The 24,660-nt window shown below is 43.6% G+C and overlaps 1 protein-coding gene across 1 annotated transcript in view; it reads left to right on the plus strand.

Annotated features, from left to right (window-relative positions):
* The window catches only part of ADGRB1 (adhesion G protein-coupled receptor B1), a 295,541-nt gene that overhangs the window by 258,450 nt on the left and 12,431 nt on the right, over positions 1 to 24,660 (plus strand). The window contains exons 22-25 of the mRNA XM_071736934.1: positions 987 to 1,056; positions 9,305 to 9,371; positions 14,102 to 14,187; positions 19,882 to 19,980. Coding sequence (XP_071593035.1) covers positions 987 to 1,056; positions 9,305 to 9,371; positions 14,102 to 14,187; positions 19,882 to 19,980 — 322 coding nt within the window. The remainder of the gene's footprint in view (positions 1 to 986; positions 1,057 to 9,304; positions 9,372 to 14,101; positions 14,188 to 19,881; positions 19,981 to 24,660) is intronic.

Genomic DNA, 24,660 nt, shown 5'->3' on the forward strand with positions numbered 1-24,660 from the left:
ATAAGAAGGATCAGAAGACTATTAGCAAGATATAGTGTCTTGCTAGTTCTGACTGTGCCTAGGCATTCAAGGACCCAGCAATTTCAGAACTTTATATTTAGGTCAATAATCAGCAGATTGCACAGTAATCAGCAAGTTTTCTTTATACTTCTTGCTCTAATTTTATGGAAGCTTCTAGCAGTAAGAACAAGGCTGTAGCTTCACCCCTTTATGCTCCTGAAAAGACATCCCACACTGACACCATTAACTCATCCCACCCTGAAGAGATTCTGTACTTTGTACAGATTAACCTGCTCATCCTTCACAACACTCACAATGAAGTGTGGCTTCTCAGGGGCAGCTGGTTTATCTTAATTTATTCCTCTTTGGGGCAAAAAAAAAAAAAAAAAAAAAAGGGGGAGCAGGTCTCTGGCAAGGAAAGATGTTTCCTAGTTTGCAGTATGATCTGATGTTCTGTTCCACAGTTGTTCAGGGGGTCCTGCTCTGTTGTAGATCATGGCACAGGATTTAAGGGACCTGTTTGGGACAGGAGGAGCTCAGTTTCTTTTCTGTCTCGTTTTGGGTGAGATTGGAACCTGGGTTAAGAGAAAACACAGCCTTTAATGTCCTTGTTGGCTTCGAGGTTGTAGCTGAATATTTTGCCTTCGGGAGACATCCTTATACATTCCTGGCCAGTCTGTGTACCTAAGGAAAAAAAAAAATTGAGATATATTTTGTGCATTCACTGTCAGTCCTCACACAACTGCTGAGACCACAGCAGGATATGAGCTGATTAAAACTGATGGCATTTACTTCATTAGCAGAGGTAAAAAGGGTTCATGCTTTTGGCTCTGAAGTTCCTGAATTCAGTCTCTGCCAAAGACCCAGGCTGGGACAGATGGTGCTAGAATAACACTGAGAAGAACAAGGTTTATTATGTGGCTGAGTGGGAGAAGAGCTGCACATATGCTGAAATGATCAATTTTTCTCTTGTTTTGTTTCTCTAGGGCTCCCTGCCTTGGTGGTTGCCATTTCTGTGGGATTTACTAAAGCCAAGGGGTACGGCACCGTGAACTAGTGAGTAAAGGAGCTCCTCTTCCTCTTCCTTTTCCTTCCTCTCCCACCTTCCATCTTTTCTGTCAAAATTCAGTCACTGACCCACAGGAGCCAAGGTAGGAGCTGAGTTCTGCCCATGGCAGAGGGGAGAAGGGATGATGGGGGAGGAAGGAGCCATCCTGCCTCCTCAAGCCATCAGCTGGCTGAGGTCTTCTCTACGAACAAGTTTATAGGGACTTGTTAAACTATTGCACCACTTTCATCTAAGTACCTCTTAGAGATGGTTTTAGCTTATTTCTTAGAGGAAAATGTGGAATATATAACTTTTAGGATGTTAAATAATTGAAAATAGCTTTTGTGGTTTTCTATTTAACGTTTTGCTTGATGGGTCCCAGGTCTTCAAAATTTCTTGGCTCACTTTTAGGCACCAGAGTGATCCTGAGGTTTTCAAACCATGATTTTGAAATCAGTATTAATCTGCTTGTTTTCTAAATTCCACAGACTTTGCCTTTAGGAATTTTTTTTTTTTTTTTTTTTTTTTTTTTTTTTTTAGTTTGCATGTGATATGGGGAGGAAAGCAGGGTAGAAAAAACAGAGTGAGACTGTGCAGAGGTAAAAAAAAAATACATTAAGCCAGGGCTGGAATCACTCAGAGCTGAGCATTGATACAACTTTAAAAAAATAAAAAAGAAAAAGAAAGTTGATTTTTCACTGGGTTGTGAAGAAGATAACCTTAGAAATTTTCTGCACAGCAGCAGCCAATGGATAATATTTTATGTAGCAATAAATCAAGCCCTTCTGTGCTGCAACCCATCATTATCCAGAGCCTTCCTGGCCAGTGATTTGCATCCTACACGAGCAATGTTTAAGACAAAAGTTGAAGATGTGGCCAGTAAGAGATGAGGGTTTGATAGGTCCACTGGGAAAATGTCACATGGAATCCCTCCTCTTTCTCAGTTCCCACCACATTCTGCACACCCACGACCAAATGGTCCAGGGTTTGCTTTTTGATTGCAGGAGAGCATTAAAACAGCACAGCAGCATTTTCCATTTGCTTGGCAGACAAAATTACTGCACTTATTGTACAAGACATAGAGCTCAGGAAGATGAGGTTATCAAATGCAAATCCATAGATTTAGATCCATTCCTCAAGACTGTGCTGGCATCAGGATGCATTGGCTGTACCTGTCCTGACTTTCCTGCTCCAGCTCAGGTGATTTGGTGAAGAGGGACCCAGTGCTTGTTGTAGGACTCAGAAGAAAGCAGCACAAAGCCTGGCTTGAAGAAGGATCCCCTAAGATCTCAAAGACCCTTTAGCTTTTCTGTGGATCTGCTGGTTCTGGTGCTCCATGCAGGTCCATGAGTGCAATTCATAATGGACAAGTATCAGGAGAATGGGAAGGAGAGCCTAAATATTTCTGTTTCCTTTCTTGGTTATAGACTGGTGGGAATTGGTGAAAAAAGCTCAGTAGCTCCTTTCCTGTTAATGCTTAAGAACAGCCCCAGAGTTCTGTGGTCAACACTGAGCACACAAAAGAACCTGGATGAGGAAGGGAGGGACTTGTTGTGGCTCTAGAAGCAACCTGGTCTAGTGAAGGTGTGCCTGCTCATGATCTTTAAGGTTTCTTCCAACCCAAACCATTCTTTGAGTCTATGAAAGTCATGAGAGGAGCAGCATCAGACATTTCATATGTTAACATCTTGTAATTCTTGCTGTTGGTTTTCCTGAGAGCCAGAGCCAGAGTTAACACACACTCAAGACAGCATCTTTGCCCCCATCCCCAGTGTCAGGGTTTAACACTGCCCTGGCAATTAAACCAAATACCAGATGCTCTTTGTTAATGCCCCTCCCCTTCCTGATAAAGAAAGGAGAGAGAATAAGGGAGAGAGACTGATGGGTTGGAAACTAAACTACACAGCTTTAAGGAAACAGGAATGAGAAATTGGAAAAATTACTAAATCTATACAAATATCCAGGAAAATGGATCCCAGGTTCCTCCTCCCTCTCCCCCAATAACTCTCCCATCCCCACCCAGGCTGCAGGGCAGCCCTGGGAAAGTCCAGGCTGGACTCCTGGGCTCAGCAGCAGTGGGGAGCTGGAGGCAGGAACACACAGATTCAGGCTGGCATGGAGCAGGAGCACAGGCAGAGGAAGGGATGGAATCCTCCCAGGATGCCCAAGCAAACAGGCATAGGGGAAGAAGGGGAAGCAGGAAGGGCTCTGACCCTGGTGATCCCTCCAATTTCTCCTGAGGATGAGGTGGATGGGATGGAATCCTCTGTTTGGTCAATTCTGGCCATTTCTCTTGTCTGTTCCTCCCCAAAGGAGGGCTGCAGGTGGGACCTCTTGCCTCCTTTTCTCCTTGCAGAGGGCCAAATGTTCCTCAGAGCTGAGCAGTGGCCTTGGTTCTGCACCCCATTCTCCAGCTGGAACTCTAAACATCGAGTGGGATCAGTCCCAGCAGCAGACACTGCCTGAGAAACTTGCTGTTCATTTCAGCAAGTGCAGCTCCTTCCAAGAGACTCAGCTGAAAGCAAAAGTCCAAGACAGAAAATCACCTTTATCCTGGCCCAAACCGGGACACCCAGCATCTCTGGGATGTTGATGTGTGCAGTGAGGGCCAGGGGGTGCATCCTGCTGCCCCTGGTGGATGCCATGGTGGGTTCACGAGCTGTGATCCTGAGGATAAAATGGTGCTGAGCAGCACTGTGACAAGAGTTGCACTTGCACATCGGGGTATTTTTAAAACATGAAAGAAATATTCATGTAGACCAAGATAGACAGAATGCCCCATCAGACCACAGTGCCTTCACACTTATCCCTGGTTTCCTGCATCTCTTACATTTATGTCTGGGGAGTCTCTCTGGTTTTTTTCTCCTCTAGAGCAAAGTTGCCATCGCACCTCAGTAATTTTAGAGCCACTCTCCAAAATTTGAAGTCATTCTGATCTGAATTTAACACTATCTAATCCTAAAAGTATACAGACAGAATAGAGAGCTCTGGGTGGAAGCTTTTTTGTTTCTGGGCAATGCAGAAAAGTGTGAGGAAGCTGCAAAGCTTGGAGCTATTTTAGCTTTTCTCTAGTTAGCAGAGGGCATGCACAAAGCATTTCAAATTGCTAGTGGCAGACTTTCAAGGCACAATATTTCCATCTTACAGAAGGAAGGAAGGACATTAACCACAACATTTTCCTCTCTGTCAAGCAGGGGACAAGAGCTGACATGATAAACCATCAGGGACTTTACAGCTACTTTCAAAGAATCCTGCAATTTCTGGATCCTAAGAGCAGTGCATTATCACCCCTTGGTTTTTCTGTGCAGATGGTCATAAAGGAAAAGCAGGAATCCAATATTTAGCTGAGCACAAGATTTGATACTCAATGTCAATTTTTTTTTTCTCTCGTCGCACTCACAGTGGCAAAAAAACCCCAAAGCAAACTGACACCTATGGGACATGATCATGAGAGCATTTTGAGGACAGCTGCAACTCTTGAAGGCATTAAAGCACTAATCCTGGTGCTACAGGCTCCCAGGGCAAAGCTGGGGTGTGAAATCCATCTCTGTGGCCTGATGACTGAAATTGCAACTGCAGGTCCCCCAAGATGGCCAAGTGCAGTGGAGGTGGTGAAGGGATGAATCTCCAACAGGGAGCCCTAAGCAATATTTCTCCCAGCTTTGTCCTGTCCTATTTTGTACATTGGATGAGGAACAATAAACCTGATGAGCAGTGTGGAGCCCTGTCCCATCAAGGCATGGTTGCAGCTGAAGGGTTGACCACATCTCCAAGCTGTAAGGCAGGGAGATCAGAGCCAATGTTAAGTGTGGGAAGGTTCTCACAGAATCACAGAACCTTAGGGGTTGGAAGGGACCTTGAGAGATCATCAACTCTAAGCCCCCTACCAGCAGGACCACCCAGTGTAGGTCACACAAGAATCCATCCAAGCAGGTTTTGAATGTCTCCAGAGATGGAGACTCCACAACCTCCCTGGGCAGCCTGGGCTTCCTCACACTGAAAAAGTTTTTCCTTATGTTTATATGGAACCTCCTATGCTCCAACTTGCACTTAGTACCCCTTGTCCTGTCGTTGGACATCACTGAGAAGAAACTGACTCCATCCTCCTGCCACTCACCCCTTACATATTTATAAATATTGATGAGCTCACCCCTCATTCTCCTCCTCTCCAAGCTGTGGAGCCCCTCAGCACCCTAAGCCTTTCCTCATCAGGAGATGTTTCACTCCATCATCTTTGTGGTTTTGCTCTGGACTCTCTCCAGCAGTTCCCTGTCCTTCTGGAACTGAGAGACCCAGAACTGGATACAAAATTCCAGATGTGGCCTCACCAGGGCAGAGCAGAGGGGGAGAAGAACCCTTTTCGACCTGGATATTATTTAATATTTACCCATGAGCTGATCAGGCTGGGCAACTGAGTGGGCAACTGGGAAACTGGGCAAATGAGGAGAGGTTAAGACTAAAAACTGAATATGTACTGCAGGATGCAACCTGTGTTCTCTGAGGTTTTCTGAGTGCTGATTCCCCAGCAGCCATTCACTCAGAAAGCTTTTATTGCTCAAGCCACTTCTTCTGAAGTGCCATGAACTCTTCATCTGCAATGAGGGGCTGAAGACACAAAAGAATTTATTTCTTTTTCCTCCTTATCTGAACAGCATTTGAAAGGAGATTTTGGAGTTGTTTGGAGAGCTGCTGGAGCAAGATACAGGCTGTATTTCCAGGCTCAAAGAAAGAGCTGGTGATAATGGAGGTCTAGAGGATCCGCCACCTCTTTGTATTAGGCTGAATGACTGAATAATAACTCTCCTTTCAGCCAGTACTCCAGGGACTGACTCTGGACCTTTAAAGCTTGACAAACTACCTCCTAAAATTTGAACTGAATAATTGAGGTTGTGGTACTGGTAGCTGGGAACTCATATCTCTCCCCAGAAGAGCCCACAAAAAGTTTTCTTGGAGTAGTGCCAGGACAGAGCAAATTTCCAGCAGTCCTTGTGTGTCATTGAATCAGGGTTTATGTCACCTGCAGGTATCTCAGCAGCTGCTGTATTAATGTGTAAAATAACAGCCCTGGTTCCCAGCTGTGGTCTTATTTATACAAATACATTGATTGCTGCACTGAGCCTGATTAATTTTGCTCGTGATCGAGGTGAGACCTGTGGTAGAGATCACAGAATCATAGAACACCAGGTTGGAAGGGGCCTCAAGGATTATTATTTATAAGAGCAGTGGCTCTTTGGTTCCCAAAGTGGGGAAATCCACTTCTTCTGGGAGACCATTCCAATGTCTGACTGTCCTCAGAGTGAAAAAATTTCCTTTTGTGTTCAACCAGAATCTCCCCAGGAGCAACTTGTGTAGATGATGCAGAGGTGTAGTCAGGGTTTAATTGGAAGTCAGCTCTTTGAAGGATGAAGACAAAAGGCATCCAACTCAGGTCTTTGCTGTGGCAGAGCCACAAAAGGATCAGCTGTTTAGCAAAGAGGTCTTTCCTGTTGAGCACAAGAGCTGCTGTCAATCAGGGAAGCACTGCTTAGAAATAGTAGCCTGGAACTGCTGAGCATTGTTAAACCATTCACTTACTCCCTTCCAGGGCTAATTTTATAGAAGAGTTCTCTGAAGAGATCCCTTGGCAAGCACTGTGAAGCCTCTCAGCAGAAATGCAAATATTTCTGTGCCTTGTAGGTACAAGGCTAAAAGCAGCTCCACTGAATTCCGACATTGCTGGGGTTTGCTGTCAGCTTCCTTTCCTGGATACCACTTCACCCTTTCCCTTCCTTTGCTCTCAGCCTTGGAAATCATCAAGCACCACGGCAGGGAGGTCAAGCAGTCAGAAAGGATAAAGAGAAGTGTTTGGTGATGTGTGAACTCACCTGCAGAAAACCTGCTGATGTTAAGAAGGGCTGCCAGGGACCTGACATGAAGAGGAGGCCTCCTTGCACCAAGTCCTCATTGCTAAAAAAATTGTCAGTTCCTTTCTTTGGCTCTCATTTGGAAGAGACCTTGGAAAAATCATCTCTAAATTAGGATGGAACATTGGAGGAAAAGGTCTGGGCAAGGACTGGGGTTTGGGAGCCCTTCCAGTTCCCTCTGACCTCTCCTTGCATTTTATGGAGGCTTCCAGTTAAATCAGCTCTCCAAAGCTTCATTCTTATTCCCTCTCTCCCCATCTGATTGTTCATTTTATTGTTACAGTGGCTCAGGCAGTTTGTGAAAGAAGAAGAAATCAAAATTGATTAAATTAACACATTACAGGTTTAATTTATAAATTATCAAGATGCAAGCCTCAGAGAAAAAACAATGTACTGCTTTCAGTTTTCAACGTGGGACAATTTTTTTTCCTTCTAAGTTCTCTGGTTGGGGAAGAAAAAAATAATAATTAAAAAAAAAAAGTGACATTTTTTGCAAGTCAGAATTGATAAGAAAAACATATGAGGCTGATCAACCAAATTGACATGTTTCCAGGAAGGCTTTGTTTCTGAGAAGCTCTGAAAGGAATCATCAGCTTGCTTCTGATGGAGAGTGAAACCATATTGCTGAGAGTATAGGCACAAAACTGAATTACGGTGGGGTTGGCTGGGTTAAGAGCTTTGAGAAAGTTCTCATCTCCATCGTGGTTGCCTGATCTTATCCACTGGTGAAGGCATGGTAGTTTACTGCTGAAAGAAGGTTATTTCCATCATTCATTTTCTCCAGGGTACTGCAGTGTCAGAGCATGCAGGCTCCCCATGGGGTTGCTGACCCAGTCTTAATTTGGACCCTTGCTTGCCCTGAAGTTTCTGATTTCCCCATGCTCTGAAATGCTGAATTCCCCACAAAATGGAAAATTCCAGTGCTGCCATAAATGTTCATGACTGCTGCAGAGTTGCAGACTGGTTGGGGTGGGAAGGGACCTCTGGTCCAACCACCTTGCTCAAGCAGGATCACCTAGAGTTGCTTGCCCAGGCTCACGACCCGATTTCTTTTGAACGTATCCAAGACTCCAAAACTCCACTGCTCATCCTTTGCCAGTGCTCCATCCCCCTCACAATGAAAACATGTTTCTTTCATGACTTTATGGTCAACCCTGAAAAACCTTGTTGGAGATCCAGACACCCTGACATGCTCAGCTGTGAGGATGGGAGTTGGGGGTGAGATTTTTTCCCCCAGATCTCTCTGCTTGTTTTTTTTGGCATCAGGTTTGCAATATGGGGATGTCAGTGTGCAGTGAGATGAGTGTGTGAACGTACAGTGCAGCAGGAGCATCATCAGGACACTCAGAACATATTTATACCATTTACATACAGGATGGGATTTATCTCCCCAGTGATGGGGAGAGGGCACTGCTTATTTGGGTGGTGAAGATCTGGGGAAGGCAGTCAATGGAGTTCAGAGTGGGATTCATCTGATGGAAGGTAGATGTCACCTCCTGGATTTTTTTGGTTTGATCTCTGCTGACTAGAAATGTTATCAAGAGCTTCTGGCTCTGTGGTGGGCACTGAGAAGGCACTAAGGTAGTTTATACCACAAAATATATATATATATAAAAAAATATATATATACCACCTAAATACCATGTGGCCAGTGGAGAAAGAAGAAGTCATAGAATCATAGAATGCTTAGGATTGGAAGGGACCTTAAAGATCATCTAGTTCCAAGCCCCCAAAGTGAGCAGGGACCCCTCCCTCTAGACCAGGTGAAAGAAAGATTTGAGGCATGAGAGAAAAGGAACAAGTTGGTTTCTGGAAGAGGCAGCACACACCTCACATTCAGCTCATTCTTTAAGACTATCCACTCCAGGACTGCTGTGAATTCCCACCTTGCTGCTATGTTGTAAAATCTCCCCATGGAGAACCCTGGAGAAGAAATGCCCTGAATGCCTGGAGCTGAGCCACCAGCAGGCAGGGTGTTTAGCAAAAGAGCAAGGGACAGTTTCCACTCTTTCTACTGTTTTGTCTGAATGAGTAGGACAAGAGCATCATTTTGCCATCAAACTGATGCAACCTGGTCTGAAACAAAGCACTGCTATTAATTTTGCATGCATCCCTCTGTTGGCCATCAAACACTGTTCTGCTGGCAGACCCTCTGGGCAAAGGAGCCTTTATGCAAGTTCAGGAGAAATAGGAAGCAAAACTTGATGTAAAGTCAGATATTTTTTTTATTTTTTTTTTGCCATGGGGTATCACCTCCCAAGATGAACTCTACAGGCGTAAAGAAGAATCAGAACATGTGCCTGTCACAGATATTTGCCACTGGGTAACTTTCTTTTTTCTCTCTGTTTTCCAGCTGCTGGCTGTCGTTAGAGGGAGGTCTTCTCTATGCCTTCGTGGGACCAGCTGCTGCTGTCGTTTTGGTATTTAAGCTTGGTTGAAAGCTTTTTTTTTTTTTTCCTTCTTCATCTTATAGCACTCCCCTCATTCTTTCAACCCAAGAATGCCCCTCTTTACTCCCATGCATGTTTTGAGTTGCTTTCACCTTCAGGAATAGACAGCAAAATGTTATTAACCAAAAATCTGGGATGTATTTGATTCTGAACTACAATGTGGCTCAGCTCTCAGCCTTCCACCTCTGTCCTCTCTGGAGTCCCCTAGATGCCTGATTAACATTTTACCTTGGTTTATCCATCTCTGGATGGAAGTGCAGGATGATGGTGGAAAACTCTGACATTATCTCCTTCAGAAGCTGCTGTTCCTGGTTGCCTCCACAGCCAGCATTTATTCCTTCTCTGCCCCAGATGACCAATGAATGAGCAGCTTCTTTGTGATCAAGTGAAATGGAGGTCTTCAAAGCAGGATCTAGGTGGTCTTCATGACCCTAAACTTGTCATAATTGCTTATAGTTCAAAGAGATGGCATGGTTAAAGTAAACATCACTAAATTCTACCCCATCAGCTCATGCCTGGTGGGAGTCTGCTTTACTCTCTTCACACCTTTATCTCCAACATGGTGCCAAAACCAGTCTTGGCCAGTTATTGCTTGAGTTGAAGGTGTCACTTGAGAGGTGACATAACTTTCATCGAGCTTCCCTGCTCTTGCAGCCACACTGGCCACGAGAAATCTTTCCTGTCAGGGTTCAAAGACTTTGAGAACTGCTGGTTCTCTAGGAAATCCCTCCTGCAGCAGTTTCAGACAGATTTAATGCCACCTTCCAGCCCCCCCCTTTAAGTGACAGTCTGCAGTTTCTCTCCAGCATTTTAATCCAGTGGAGAAGCTGGATGCCCTCTAAGGCTCGAGTGCCCAGGTTGATGATACTCAAAATTTCTTTTTTGGATCAGGCTTTTGTTTTCTGCAGTGCCTGGGGAGTTAAATGTCCTGCAGCAGGAACAGGAGAAGAACTACACAAAAGCTCTTGTTGCCTCTATTGTCACTGCTCTCATTGCACATCAAACCACCTTGGTGGCATCGTTTCATCACCATGAAAAAGGAACAAGCCAGCAGTTGCCCCTCCTCTATAATAAAGCCAAACTTGGATCTGTTAGGGTCTTTCTTTAGCTGTAAGGCAGAGTTGAGCCTTCAGATAGCAGTCAGCAAAGAGTGGGGATAAGCAGATGTTCATTCCAGCCAGATGTTCATTCCAGATCTCAGTAGGCACCCAGTGGTTGAGGGTTAGATTTCCCTCTGTCTTGTAGCAGAGGGGAGTCAGGATCTTAATAACTGACAGGAGCATTAAGTGGCTTTGTGCTTTCAGCCAAACCAGCTCTTTGCCCCAACAATTTAACAGTTCTGGCTCAGTGGTTTCAATGCTCAATAGACAGCAATGATTAGGAGGGAGGTAGAGGCCAGAGAAAAGGGAGTCAAGCTGCTGCCTCAAGCCATCTTTCTTTTTTTTTTTTGTGCCAGCAACAAGGGAAATAATCCTCTGCTTTTTCTTAGCATTTCTAAAGTGTGAGAGAAAAAACCATGTGAGTGCTTTCCATGAAACATCTCAATTGTCATTCCCCATCAAAGCTGGAAATGGAGGTGTCCTTGCAGGGAGGTCAACACCTGCAAATGGTGGTTCATACAACTGGTCTGAGGAAGTGGTGAATCATCTCTGGGGGTGTCTGTCTCTATTCAGTACCTAGGGAGAGAGCCCACACACCTACTTTTCACTACCTGACTCATCTCTGGCTAAAATGAGAAGTGAATGCTGCCCGGGTTGATATATATACTGAGGGCCTTGGGGAAAGAGAAGGAGGAGAAGAATTGAATGCCTTTTTATAAATAAAAGCCTGGGAGAAGCTCAGTAAGTTGCCTAAATTCACACTGGGAATTTTAGCAGAGACAGAAGTTGATTACACTCTTCTCAAGGGTGCACTGTCCACAGGATTGGGCAGCTGCCTCTTTGCTGTGGCCTTTCTCCTGATTTCAGGTTGACTGTGTCAGCAGTGGAGGGAAAATCCACCTGGATCAATACAGGGACAGTCAGGCTCTTGCAGGGCTGTAGAGAGGATATGCAGCTCTGCTGCTCTCAGGAGAGGTTTGCTCCAGAGAAAATCCAGAATTACAGAATTATCAGAGTTGGAAGGGACCTCCAGACATCATCTAGATTCACAACTCTCCCACTAAAGCAGGATCACCTAGAGCACCTTACACAGGGCTGCATCCAGGTGGGTTTGGAATATCTCCAGAGAAGGGGACTCCATATTTTTCTTATGTTTAAATGGATCTTCCTATGTTCCAGCTGCTTTTGTGAAGTGGCCTACAGGTCAAAGTGGGACTTGGCTCTGTGCCTGAACTTTTTCTCACCCAAAACCATGATGCCCAACCTTGCACAAAGCTGCCTTGGCTACACATTGGCTTGTTGCCTCTGCCTTAGCCCTGAGCTAGGCTTGTACTCACTCCTCCCAAGCCATTCAAGCATCTCTGTAGTGCAGTTCTCTTATAAACATCTTTTTTCTATTACCTGTAGTAGCCTTCACCCCCCTCACCCTCCCTTCTTGTTTAAATCTGGCCTTTGGCCTTGGGACTATCTTCACTCAAAATAATAGTCTTGAGATGCTTGGTTTGCAACTTCAGTGATATTTGCAGCTCGAATGGCTGCAAAGATTGGACTTTTAGTCTTAAAAATCCTAGCAGCCTGAAGTGCAGAGCTTTTGCCAGCAGGTTTACTCACCTAGCTCAGGTGAAGCAGCCTGGTGAGAAGTTGTGTGCAGGTTGGAGGCAATTGGGTTACAGGGAGAGGCTCATGGAATGGTGAAGTCTGGAAAGAGTCATCAGTCATCAGGTAGTGGTTAGGTCAGAGGATGAAGCTTTGACTTGCATCTTTGCTTCTGGATGACATCTTGGAGATAAGGAATAAAGCTACACTGCATGTTATTGTGGTTGCAGGAATATCCATATTATATCCTTGACTTCATAAAGAAACGGAGCCAAGAGCAGAGCAGATTGTTGATCATGATGATCGATATGGCTAAAATGGCTTTTCTTTATTAAACAAGTTCTTTATTAAAGAATTAAAACAAATTTCTTTATTAAAACAAATCCCCCCTGTGATTTATGACTGAGGATATAGTGTTATGGCCAGCCCTAGGAAGGATCCAGCCTGCCACGCTTCACCCCATCTTTCCTACTGCCTTTTTGCACCTTAAAAAAAAAAAATCTCTCTTGTACTCACCAGCCTCCAGTACAGTGAAGCAGGATCTATGAATTTAAAGTGCTCTCTCTATCCAAGCACATACGTAGGGTTTGATCTCCTGCTGATCCTTGGCTGAGATACTGTGTCTGACTTGCCAGTGTTGTTCCTCTAAAACAATATCATGTTTAGCTCTAGAAATGGACTCACAGCTGTGGCAAGTAATCCACTGACCCAGAAACTGATGCAAAAAAAAAAAATCTTAGTTGTCAGGTCTTCCATTTTTTTGTGAGGTCTTCCCAGCTGTTGACTCAACATCAGGGATCTGGCTTGTGTCCTGCTGAAACCAACAATCCAACTCAGAAAGGTTGCTCATTCTCAAGGAAGATTTAGGTAATGAGATGGAGGTATAAGCAGACATCCCTTTTCCTTTGGGCTTAGTACAAGGTGTCCCTTAGGCCTACTTCTCAAGGGTTTTTTAAACTCACCAAGACTCTCAGCTCAAGATGTAGCTTTGCACATCTCTGAATTTATTCTTCAACATTTCCTTGCAAGCCCCACATCTGAAAGAACATCTAGCACATCGCTCCACCAACCCCAGATATTTCCCTAACAACAAAGCCAGGAGAATGTCATTTTTTTTCCACCATCAGTGCTGTGCCTCCATGAAGAGCATGATGCTCATGGGTCACACATTCAGGGGCTGCTGAGGTTTGGGTGACCTTTGTAAAACAGATGCAGCTGGCAGCAGTGAACAACATCAGAAAGGCACAGTGAGGAGCTTAGGCTCACTTTGCAAAACCTCAGCTCTGGACAGCCTGTAATTCACTGGGAATGTCTACATCTGGAGGATCCAGACATCCCCACCCTCACCCTAAGCAGGAAGTTATCCCGCCCACTGATTTTTGGGGGGAATGACCAAATCTGTGTGTTGTGCCATGTGCAGCATCTCCCAAGACATTCAACCCCAGTAGTTTGTGTTTCCACTTGCTCCAGTTCCCCTCCATCTCTTACTCTGCTTGTTGGTCCACCAAGCAAGACCTGTGAGAAGTTATTTGCATCGTCCTGCCCCATCCTCTTGTGCTGCTGCTTTGGCAACACAGATTCCAGAAGGCACTTTTGAATGTAACCAGTGTCAACCCACTGCTCTACCTTGTATTGGCCACTTTCAATTAATATTACCCTGAAAAATAGTTCTGGTGCCTGGAGTTTGCCTTGCAAGACCTCAGGCATGCGTTGGGTGCCAAATAGCCCTGCAACAATCTGAATATGTTCAAGTTTTATCCTGGTTCATGGAGACCTCTCCAATCTGCTGCCAGCTGCATTCTGCTCTCCTGAACTCACAGGGGAGGTGGAACAGAGTGGGATGGGGGCCAAAAAGGGTGGTGGTTTTACAGGAATGCAACCTTGCTACCTGGCTTTGGGAGATGTGGGAAGAACCCCCAGTTTTGGGGTTTTTTTCCTTCTGTGCTACTGAGTTTGACGTGAGCCACTTGAGAACAAAATTATGTCTTGTTTCTCTTTTGACAGGTGAACATGGTTATTGGCATTCTGGTTTTTAACAAACTTGTATCCAAAGATGGAATAACAGATAAGAAACTGAAGGAACGGGCAGGGTATGACTTATCAATACGTCTAAGTAAACAATGAAAAAGAAAAAGCAACAAACCATGGAAGGTTGTGATCAATAACCAGGCAAGAAATGCAAAGAGGGATTGCAGATGCATGCAAAGAGGGATTGGAGATGCATATGAAAAGCAAAGGCAGATTGAAACAAAATGAAAGGGGAAAAAAAAAAAACAACCAAGAGTTGGTTTAATCTCTCTGCCCTGTCATTCAGTGCAGCAGAGAAAAAAGACCCACGAGGCAGCATTGTGCTACTAAGGAGGAAGGTTAGAAGTTCATCTCTTTGTTAAAATGGCTTCAGCCCAGGCTGATGTATCCTCCCAAAGATTAGGGAGAGCAAAGTGACTTTTTTCACTAACTCCTAGGGACAGCAGCTGGATCAGAGAGGGCTTCATCATTGCTGAGTGTGGCACATGGGCTGTGTAACAGAGAAGTCTGATGGCTGGCAGGTGATTGAGGGACAGCCAAGGAATGTGATAATTTTAAAGGAAAAATCTTTGAAGGTCTAGACATGAACAGATTAGGAGCTGGATGGATGTGTAAAGAGGAAAACTGGTAAGTAAAAATACCTCTTTGGCAAGAAAAATTTCTGTTGTCACCAAGGGCTCTTTATCTTCTCCACTGCTGCCACTCCAACCTCCTTCCCTAAAACCTGGGACTTGTGTTACCAGATTTTTCTCTCTAACCTGAACTGAAGAGCTGACTCCACAGTGCTGATCACCCTGGTCTCACTGGAGGTTGGATGGGGTGACAGCTGCTGTGCTGGGTGACTTCAACATTCTGTTGACTGTGGCTCTTTGTCACTGGCTCCAGCAGAATGAGATGCCCCCCTTCATCTTCATTTCTAGAAATCAGTCTGTAGCCTGCTCAGGCTTTATCCCTGAGCTATGCCATGCTCCAAGCAAAGGACAGAAATTGGATGCTGACACACTGAGTCACATCAAATGCAGAGGTCAGCCTGGCTGCTGATGTTAGCACATTATTTTCCACTGCCTTACTTGGCTTGCTGTTGCAGTCAGAGGAACTGTGTCCTTTTCTGCTGTTAGTAAAGACAGGATTGTGTGCTCTCCTTTGTCCTTTCACAGCATTTGATTTATCAAGGTGAATAATGATTGGGTTCTTGAAAGACAAAGAGAGCAAGAGGTGTTCTGGTGCCTCTGCACCATGGTTACAGTCTAAAACCTTTTATAGAATGGCTCAAGTTGGAAGTGACCTTAGAGATCACCCAGTTCATGGGCAGGGACACCTCCCACCAGCCCAGGTTGCTCAAGGCCCCATCCAACCTGGCCTTCAATACTTCCAGGGAGGGAGCAGCCACAAATTCCTTGGACAACCTGTTCCAGGGTCTCACCACTCTCTCGGGAAAGAATTTTTGTCCTAATGTCCAACCTAAATCTCCCCTCTTCAAGTTTTAAGCCATTTCTCCTTGTCCTCCTGCTACACACCCATGTAAAAAGCCCTCCCTCAGCTTTCTTATAGGTCCCTTTTAGACACTGGAAATCTGTTATAAGGTCAACTCAGAGCCTTCTCTTCTCTAGGATGAACAACCCCAACTTCCTCAGCCTGGTTTTATAGGGCAGTTGGTGAAGACACAGGATATTTTCCATCTCTGAAAGCACAGGGAGCATGGGTGCCTGCCCTCCCAGGCTTCCCAGAGAGGATTAACCTTCTTTGTTTGCTCCAGTGATGCAAAAGCAGAAACCATAGAGGAAGTTCAATATTCCACTATTGATTAGTTCTGGTGGAAGTGGTTTTTAATTGAGCAACAGCAGGAAAACTGAGGGGTAGGAACAAGCTGTGACCCAGCCAGGAGAGAGCCCCAGGACTGTGTTCAGATCTTTTTTTATCTCCTGTGTTGACATGGCCAAGCAGGGGGTTCCCTTGGTGCAGTAAAGAGGGGAATCTCAATTCCTTGAGCAGTGCCATGGTCATGATAAGAAGGATTTAATCACATGATAAGAGATTTAAGCACATTTGGATGATCAGAGGTTGCTGCTAGCTTGGATGTGAAGAAGTGACCTTGGTGCATTGCCCAAAAAGAGCTGCTGGTAAGTGAGTGCTTCATTCTGGGTGATGCCTTCTTTGCAAAGAGAGAACTCAAGGAAATATCCCAACAGCAGGCAGAGTCTGTAGCGAGATCATTGCACTTGAAAGTCAGCACTGAAATAAATGCTTTATTGGATTAGAAAAGCAATGAGCCTCTCAGTCTCTCCCTCTCTAATCTAAAGTGCCTAAGGAATGACCTTATCTAGTACACAGCAGCTGGTTATTGATCACATCCATACTTGTACTTTTGAAAACAAAACCTATGAAGAAAAAAAAAAAAAAAAAACAACCAAACGAAAAAGAAAAGTCATTTTTTCTGATGTTCTTTGTTTTTTCTTTCTTTTCTCTTTTTTTTTTCCCCTCTCCCCCCCCTCTTTCGTGTCCGTGTGTGTGTGTGCAGCACTTTTAAGCCTTCTCTGTGCTCAATGATTTTGTTCTCCTTCTGAAGTGCACCCGCTGTGATTGTGGCAGCACTTTTGAGAGCTCTGGTGCCTCCTTCCCTTTATCTAGCCACTTCTGGCCTGGGCTTGGGAACCGTGTTGGGAAGTAGATTTGAAGATAATGAGAATGAGTAATGACCTTGGAGATGTTTGGATCTGAGGAGATGGCATAAAGAAACGTTGCGTTTCCTTTAGCAGAGGCAAGAAGTATGGTTGAGTCTTGCAAAAACAGAAACAAAGGGGAAAAAAAACAAAACAAAAAAAAAAAACAGAAGAAGGGTAAAAAAAAAGATCTGTTGAACACTGAGGAGCTCAGCACACATAATGCAGATGGGTTGGCACGAGTAACTCAATGCTAAGAGTTCCTGTGAAATCATAGCTGAGACCTGATAGGTTTTGCCCTATACTTAGCAGAAGAAATTGCTATGATTACTCTTGCCACATTTGTCAGAAAACGTTGCTTTTCTAATTGCAATAATTTTATAGATGTATCATAAAACCAGGTTGCAAAGAGTTGGGTGGGATTACTTGGAGAGCTGGAGGAACTCACACAACTCCCCCAACCCCTGGCCAGGCACAGGAGAAAACTCTGCAAGTGTCTCCCAGCAGAACCATCCCCATTTGCAGTCAGCTGCACCAGCAGTGTTTCAGCTCTACTGATGGGAGTGCTACTAAAGCTGAATGTTTTAATGTCAGATGCAGGAGCATTGAAAATTAATTTTAAATTTATTCAGCCAACATTTATTCCAGAAGCACTTGTCTACTCACACATCCAGGGAAGAAGAATGAGACTATAGGGTATATTCTCAAAGGGTAATTTTAGCCTGATGAGTTTTCATCTCCCTAGGCTTCCTCTGTAACTACTGGAGAGGAGCAGGAGCCTTGTTTAGTTGTTTCAACTTGCCCCTTAGAGGACCTTTACTTCTTTTATCTCTCCATCAGTTATAGTGAGGACTTGTAGAAGTCTGACCCAATACCTTGTGTGAAATATTCTTGAGGTGACTGTCCTGGTGGGGTGTGAGGGAGCTGGATTGTCAGTGCAGAGAGAAGAAAGTAATAGGAAAGGTAATAACTACATTAAAATAGGAACAGTTTTGGATTGCCCTTCATCTGGGAATGTATAATTTTGGAAGCAGTGCTCCTGCTCTTTGGGGCGCCTGTGGTGTAAAGCACTGTTCATTAAAAGGTAGGAAAGTCCAGGCTCCAGTGAGCACACCAGATGAGTTTGTGAGCTATTTGTGGATATTTATGAAGCAGGAAAAGCTAAGTTAAAGGAATGCATCGTTCTCTGTGATTATTTCATTAGCTACCCTTTCATACACACAGGCACCAATATAAACCTGCTACGGAAATTCAATATATTAACAACCTCATGCCCCAGCAAGAACAAATTAGAATCTAAATGCATCCACATCTGTGCTTACTGCTTACAACTTTCTGCATTAATACACCCAGCAGCAGTTACAGTTGTGTGTTACAATGGTCTTTTGGCCAGTTCTTTGTGATTCAGTGTCATTCATGTTTTTTCTGGTATAGTTTTCCATCCAATTCCTCAAATCAATCTACTTTCTTTTTTGCTGCCTATCTCTGCCTCTCTCTGTCTCTCTGCTTATCTGTTCTTTGTGGCTTGTAGATCTGGGGATAAGCTGTCTTTTTTTTTTTTTTTTTTTTTTTTAAGGGTCATGCACTTAATGCCTCTTAAGACCCACTTTATCTTTGGCTCAGCCATTGTCCTCACTGGATTTACACCATCCTTCCTACAAGATAGGAATCTTTTGACACAGCAGTTAATATTCTCTGTGTCTGAAGGCTGAAAGTTTCTCTGGGATACCTCAGCCATTATTCTGGAAGGGAGGAATGGCTTATGTCACTGTAACTAATCAAAAGTCCAATCGATAGCCACTCGAAAGTGGGCCACTAGGACCCCTGGTAATGCTGTGTTGGTGTTCATGGGGATGGAATTTTTGCAGTGAGACTGAACACAAAGCCATAAAAGTTAAGAAATGATCTGTCAAGATTCCTTATCTCTCTCCCAGGTAGGGTAGGGCTGTAAAACCCCTCGAACATCATCCCTCACCAGCTGCCATCACCCAAGAAGGAGAGACCTACTGCCCTTTGGCAGTGATGTCCATGGCTTCCCTGATATTAGGCACTGCCTGTAGGTCTGTAGGATGTTTTGCAGACTCCAGTTCATTTCCAAGCCAGATTTGAGGTGGCTTCTGGGTAGAAGGTGACCTGTCAACTGGGTGAGTTCACACATATTGGCTTCTAAAAACCGTGAGGTTGTGTCCTTTAGAAGATCCCTGCAGCCCCTTATACCAGCAGCCCACACTGGCCTGTCCCTGTGATGGATCTCACCCAGAAAAAGCAGAATCAGCTGATGTCAATAAGTCTCAAAGTTCACCCCAATGATGTTTTCAGCCCCAAAACAAGATCCAAGAGAAGAAATGTCTCAAAAGTAGTCAGCCAGTCCAGCTCCCTTCATAGTAGGTTGACAGTCATACGAAACACCCGAGTTTATGCTTAACATCCAGGGCATAAGCAACCCCATTTCCATGTCCTTCATGACAGATTAAGCAACCAAAGAAGGATTTATCTCCTGGTATTGTCAGCTGCCATGTGGGTATCCTCACCAAGACAAGGATTAGCACCCAAGGGCCATTAGAGAAAATATATGGCTTATCCCTTGTGTTGCTTTAGGGAAGAACAGAAGCAGACACAGTCCCCACAGCCCTACTTCTTGCCTTCTACTCTACAACCCTGCCACCTTTTTTGTTTTGGAGCAAAAAGGCCAGGAGGTAAAAAGCAATTCCTCCAAAATGAACTAAAAGAAGGAGGTAGAGATTGGGAGAGAGCAATTCGGGTTTCTCTTCCATGGGTGCCAGAGAGAGACACCCTGATTCTCTCAAAACATTCACCAACACAGTTCCACCCTCTCCAGTGGCACCAACACCTCTCTGGATTGTACATTTTTCTTCCCATTTCCCACCTCTGGAGTGGTACAAATGAGAGAGTTTTCTTCCTGCCTGTTTTTCATTTTCTCTTTTCGAACTGGGTATGGTTGGTTGGTTCCCTTTCTTCTTTCTGCCTTTCTTCCGTCCTTTCCTTCTTTTTGGCTTCTCTTTCCCTTTCCTTTCGACGTTTGTGTTCATAAGCAAAGTGTTTTGTTTTGTTTCAGTCTTTTGGTTTTAATTGCAGTCAGATGGCAGTGCCCCTTTACGGCATGACGCTCAAATGTTCCAAGTGTGGAGTAGTTTCTTCTGCTGAAGTTTCGGCCACAGCCACCAGTAACGCCATGTTAGTTCCTCTAATTTCAACTTCTTTTCTTTCTTTCTTTCTTTCTTTCCACTTTATTTTCTTTTATTTTTCTTTTGGTTTTTCTAATTTTTTCTTTTCTTTTTTTTTTTTCTTTTTTTCTTTTTTTCTTTTTTGTTTCTTTCCAAAATTGATTTCCTTCTTTCATTTCTCCGCACTCACCAACCCTCGTTTGTTTTCTCTCCCCCATGTCCCTACCCACTTCCCCACATCCCTAACTCTCCCTGACCTCATTCTGTGGGCCATGAGTAGTGTAGGGCTCCTGCAACATCCCTGGAGCACAAGTTGATGGGCTGGATCCTGGAAAGCACTTTATGACATGCCTAGATTTAAGCATGTGAGCAGCCCATGGAAGACAAAGGGACTCTTCATTTGTCAGAAGCTGAGTATATGTTTAATGCCTCTGCTGAATTTAGTTCTTGGAGTTACAGACCTAAAGATGTGGTTCTCATTAATTATGATGTTAGACAGTGGCCTCAAACTCCAGATTTGTCAAAAACTTAAGTGTATCCTTCAGTTTTTTACTCCAGAGGCTGCTGAGTCAGATTTAAGTGAGTGGGTGAATCACTTCTAAGTATTTTTTTTTTTCTCTTATGAAAGCTAAAGTTGAGTTTAGTACCTCATAGTGCTCCAGTTCTGATAAGTGTTGACTGCTTCTTTTGGATCCCTAAAAGCACCTGGAATTAATTCTCAAAATCTTAAAGTGTTTCATAGCTCTAAGTTACAAAGTCAAATGCTGTTAAATCTCCTCTTAGATGCCACTGGAGTTAATTAAAAAAAAAAAAAAAAAAAAAAAGAAATTCCAGAGCTTTTCTAATTGTTACTATTCATATAGTTGGCTTTTTACCCAAATTTTAAGGTAAGAGAAAGAGCAAGGAGGGAAGGTTTGTCTTCCTTCCTGTTTTGAAATTTTGCTACCTACATCCTTGCCAAGTGATGCTGTATTTTTATTTTGATGTCTAAATCAATCTATGTAAACTTTGTGAAAGAAACAGTCTCAGATCTAGACATCTGCAAGTTGAAAACTCCTACCTTTAATTCATCTGAACAAAATCAGGCAGCTGAGTGACAAATATCAAAATGTAGAAATATAACAGAAAATCTGAAAACAAGGTTTCCCCCCCTTTATTTTCCTTAAAGCCATTCCTACAAAATTCAAAACAGCTTAGAGAAAGATGTACATGTCTGAAACCCAATCAATTGCCATTAGAAAATTGAGAACATGGAACCACCTTTATTGCAAGCCAGCATTTTCTAGGAGATGCAAAAACTGAGCACAATCTCATTCATTTTTCACTGCTGAAGTCATTTACTTACCTTTTGCAACAACCCCAGCTGAGATGATGAGATGGCATTGGTCCAGACACCACGTCTGGAATTAGCAGGTCACTGCATTTTGGTTTCCTGTTACTGCAGAGGAATGCTAAACCAGCAGAAGCTTTACTATTAATAGATTAGACTGTTAAATAGTTTTCAGTTCATAGTAAATTTATTTTAAAGTAATAATAATTTTTTTAAAAATCTCAACTCTTCCTCCTGTGCTGACATTGGTCTGCCATAAATCAGCTATTCTGATTCATCTTCAAAACAGAAAAAAAAAAAAAAAAAAGATATGAAATCCAGACCTGCTGCTTACCCTGCTTATTTTAATTTAAGTGGTGGTTTGATAAAAATCAGAGGGTTTTTTTAAGAGGGTATGTGCTTTGTTTCCCAGCAGATAGACTGCCTTAGATGACAAATTGCAGTGCTGGTTCTATTTTTTGTCCTCCAGTGTCCTGTGCTCTTGTCCTTGCAGAGGGGCCACTGAATAATACAAGAATTAATTCACTCATCTACCCTTATCATCCACTCCATTCTGCAGCTGATTTGATTCTGTTTTGCTTCCTCCAAATCTGTTGTAAAAGAAGTTGTCAATAAGGCAAAGCCTGGATTATGCTTCATGCCACTGCCACCATTCTGCTGGCCTCCATCCCAGACCTTGGACCAGCTTTGCCATTCAGTTTTGAAGTCTTGTAATGTAAATCAGATGCCATGAGGATTCCTGGCTCTGCTCTGAGCTGGAATTAATTATGGTTTTTGGACAGAAAGCACATCGAGGGTGTTCCTGCCTTGTTCTTGGTGGGGTTGCTCGTGCTGTCTCCACCTTATCTCAGGTTTCAGAGGCTCATTTTTGGGGTAGCATGGCATGAAAGGATAGATCCTTGTGTCCATTTTTCTTGGCTTCTGGAAATCGTAGAAGTTTTGAGAAACTTTGTCATAATGTCTGTGTCTAAGAAAGGGTGAGGGAAGGAGATGTGTGAGGATAAACAGGATAAACCACTGACTGGAGAGCAGGTAGTAATCATGAGAGAAGTGGAAAAATACACATTGGAAATGTGGAAAATGTGGAAATGCTGTTTCTTGACTCAAGAAGTAATAAAAAGGAAAGCTTTGGATGTCTAGGACCTGTTAAGGATTATAGAGACATGGCAGATGTGGACTAAACAAACCCTTCTCTTTAGGTGGTTCTGGAGAAGGTGTTGGGCAAATTTTGCTATTGGAAGACTTCTGTTCCAACATTTCCTTCCTTTTATTTATACCTCTAGGGTGGCCTCAGCCTTATAATTAATTTGTCTTTGGTACCTGTGATACCAGGGACTGCTGATGGATGGATGGAAGGAAGGAAGGAAGGAAGGAAGGAAGGAAGGAAGGAAGGAAGGAAGGAAGGAAGGAAGGAAGGAAGGAAGGAAGGAAGTGCATTGCATACATGGACCTTAGGGTTCTGACCTTAGGAAAGATACTGGCCCAAGGCTAAGATGATAGCACAGTGTATTTTTCTTGCAGGCAATCCATCCAAAAGTCAGTATCAGGGAGTCATCACAGAATCACAGAATGTTTAGGTTGGAAGAGACCTCCAAGATCATCCAGTCCAACCTTTGACCAACACCATAACTTAACTACTAAACCATGTCTTTAAGGACCAGGTCCAAATGCCTTTTAAATGCCTCCAGGGATGGTGACTCCACCACTGTCCTTCTCATGTCTCATCATCCTTCTCATGTATCATCCCTCTGATGCCATCAGAAGCTCATGTTTCAAATCTCCCATCTAAGGGATTTGCTCTTCTCTTAGCTCACAGGCATTCCAGGAAATCTTAGATGTCAAATTTTCTCCTTGCCCAGTAGTTCTAGGACTAATATGGATCAATATTTCCATGCATGGCTGGTTTTCTGAAGGACATAGTTCCTCAGGAGAGTGTTGCTCTTACAGTTCAAAGAATTTGAAATTCTATCCTTACCTGGGGATAATACTTGGGCCCACAGGTCCTCACTTGGACTGTCAAAGATCATCTGCCCTTATCAGGGGTGAATAATCAAGCAGTCTGCCCATGGATACTTTGTGACCTTTCTGCCTCATTCAGAGGCATTTAATTTCCTGTTGGCCTCCTTGTATGGTTCAGATTGCAGAAACTGAGAGAAGAAATACGTTTTGGAGAAAATGGAATATTTTTGGAGAAAATAGAAGTAAGACCCTGTGTTTCTGTGTTATCTGTGCATTAGAAGAGCATGCAGAGTGCCCTCTCTTTATCCAGGTACAGATTTCCTATCCTGGCTGTATGGGTGTTCAGTTAAAGGGAGCTTCTCTGAAACTGTCCCTAAAATTGGGGCAACTCTTTTGCTTTTGGGAGGGATACAACTTAGATGAGGGATAACACATGAGAGAATGAATAAATTAAATCCTTGTACTGTGGTTTTCCTGGAGCAGAATTTCTGTGCTGTAGGAGCCACCCATTGTCTTCTGTGTAGGGTCCAGCTACCATAGAATCATGGAATCATAGAATCTTAGAATATTGGATGGGACCTTTAAAGGTCATCTTGTCCAACCCTCCTGAAGTGACAAGGGACACCTTTAACTGCATCAGGTTGTTCAAAGCCTTCTCAAGCCCCACTTTGAATGTCTCCAGGGATGAGTAATGAGAAGAATTGATCACTTAACTCTTTCTAATGGCCCCTTCTCTCTTTTTTGGCACTTACTCTGTGTCCCCCAGCACTTGCCTGTTCTCAGGGTGCAACCTCCTGATTTTTCTTCATATAACTTTGTTTCCAAAAGCCTTTTTTTTTGTTTTTCCATCACTGCCCTCTAAGTGCCATCAGTTTATCCAGGTTTTTTTTTGCAAAGATGAAAACTCTCAAGGCTGCCAGCCAGCTAAAGCACAAAAACCAAGCTTGCTTTTAACATTTTGACCAAAGGCCATCAACTATTTGTTGCCAAAACCTCTGTCTGTGCTTTCATAAGGCCAAGTCTTTGCCAAGCTGGATAAAGCTGTGGACACTGTTATCATGTGGCACCATACCATGGAGTTTCTTAGGTTCTAGAGGGTATTCTGGAACTTTTTAAGGGTGCATGGGAGCTCCTAAAAAAAAGATGAATGGAAGAGTGATAGAAGTGGGAGTTCTGCTATGAATTCAGCTCACAGCAAGCAGAATTAAGGGCGATGTCACAGGCAACCTACTTACCTTCCCCTGAGTTTTCTTCTGAAATTTTAGACTTGATATGACTGCAAGGAAAAAAAAAAAAAAAAAGAAAAGGAACCTTTTTTTTTCAATTTAATATTTCAAAAACTAAGCAGAGCTCTGAAAGTCAAATTAGAGTCAGTTACATTCCTATGACCTGTTGCCATCT

The sequence above is a fragment of the Heliangelus exortis genome, chromosome 2 (genome assembly GCF_036169615.1).
Source record: "Heliangelus exortis chromosome 2, bHelExo1.hap1, whole genome shotgun sequence".
Lineage (NCBI taxonomy): Eukaryota > Metazoa > Chordata > Aves > Apodiformes > Trochilidae > Heliangelus > Heliangelus exortis.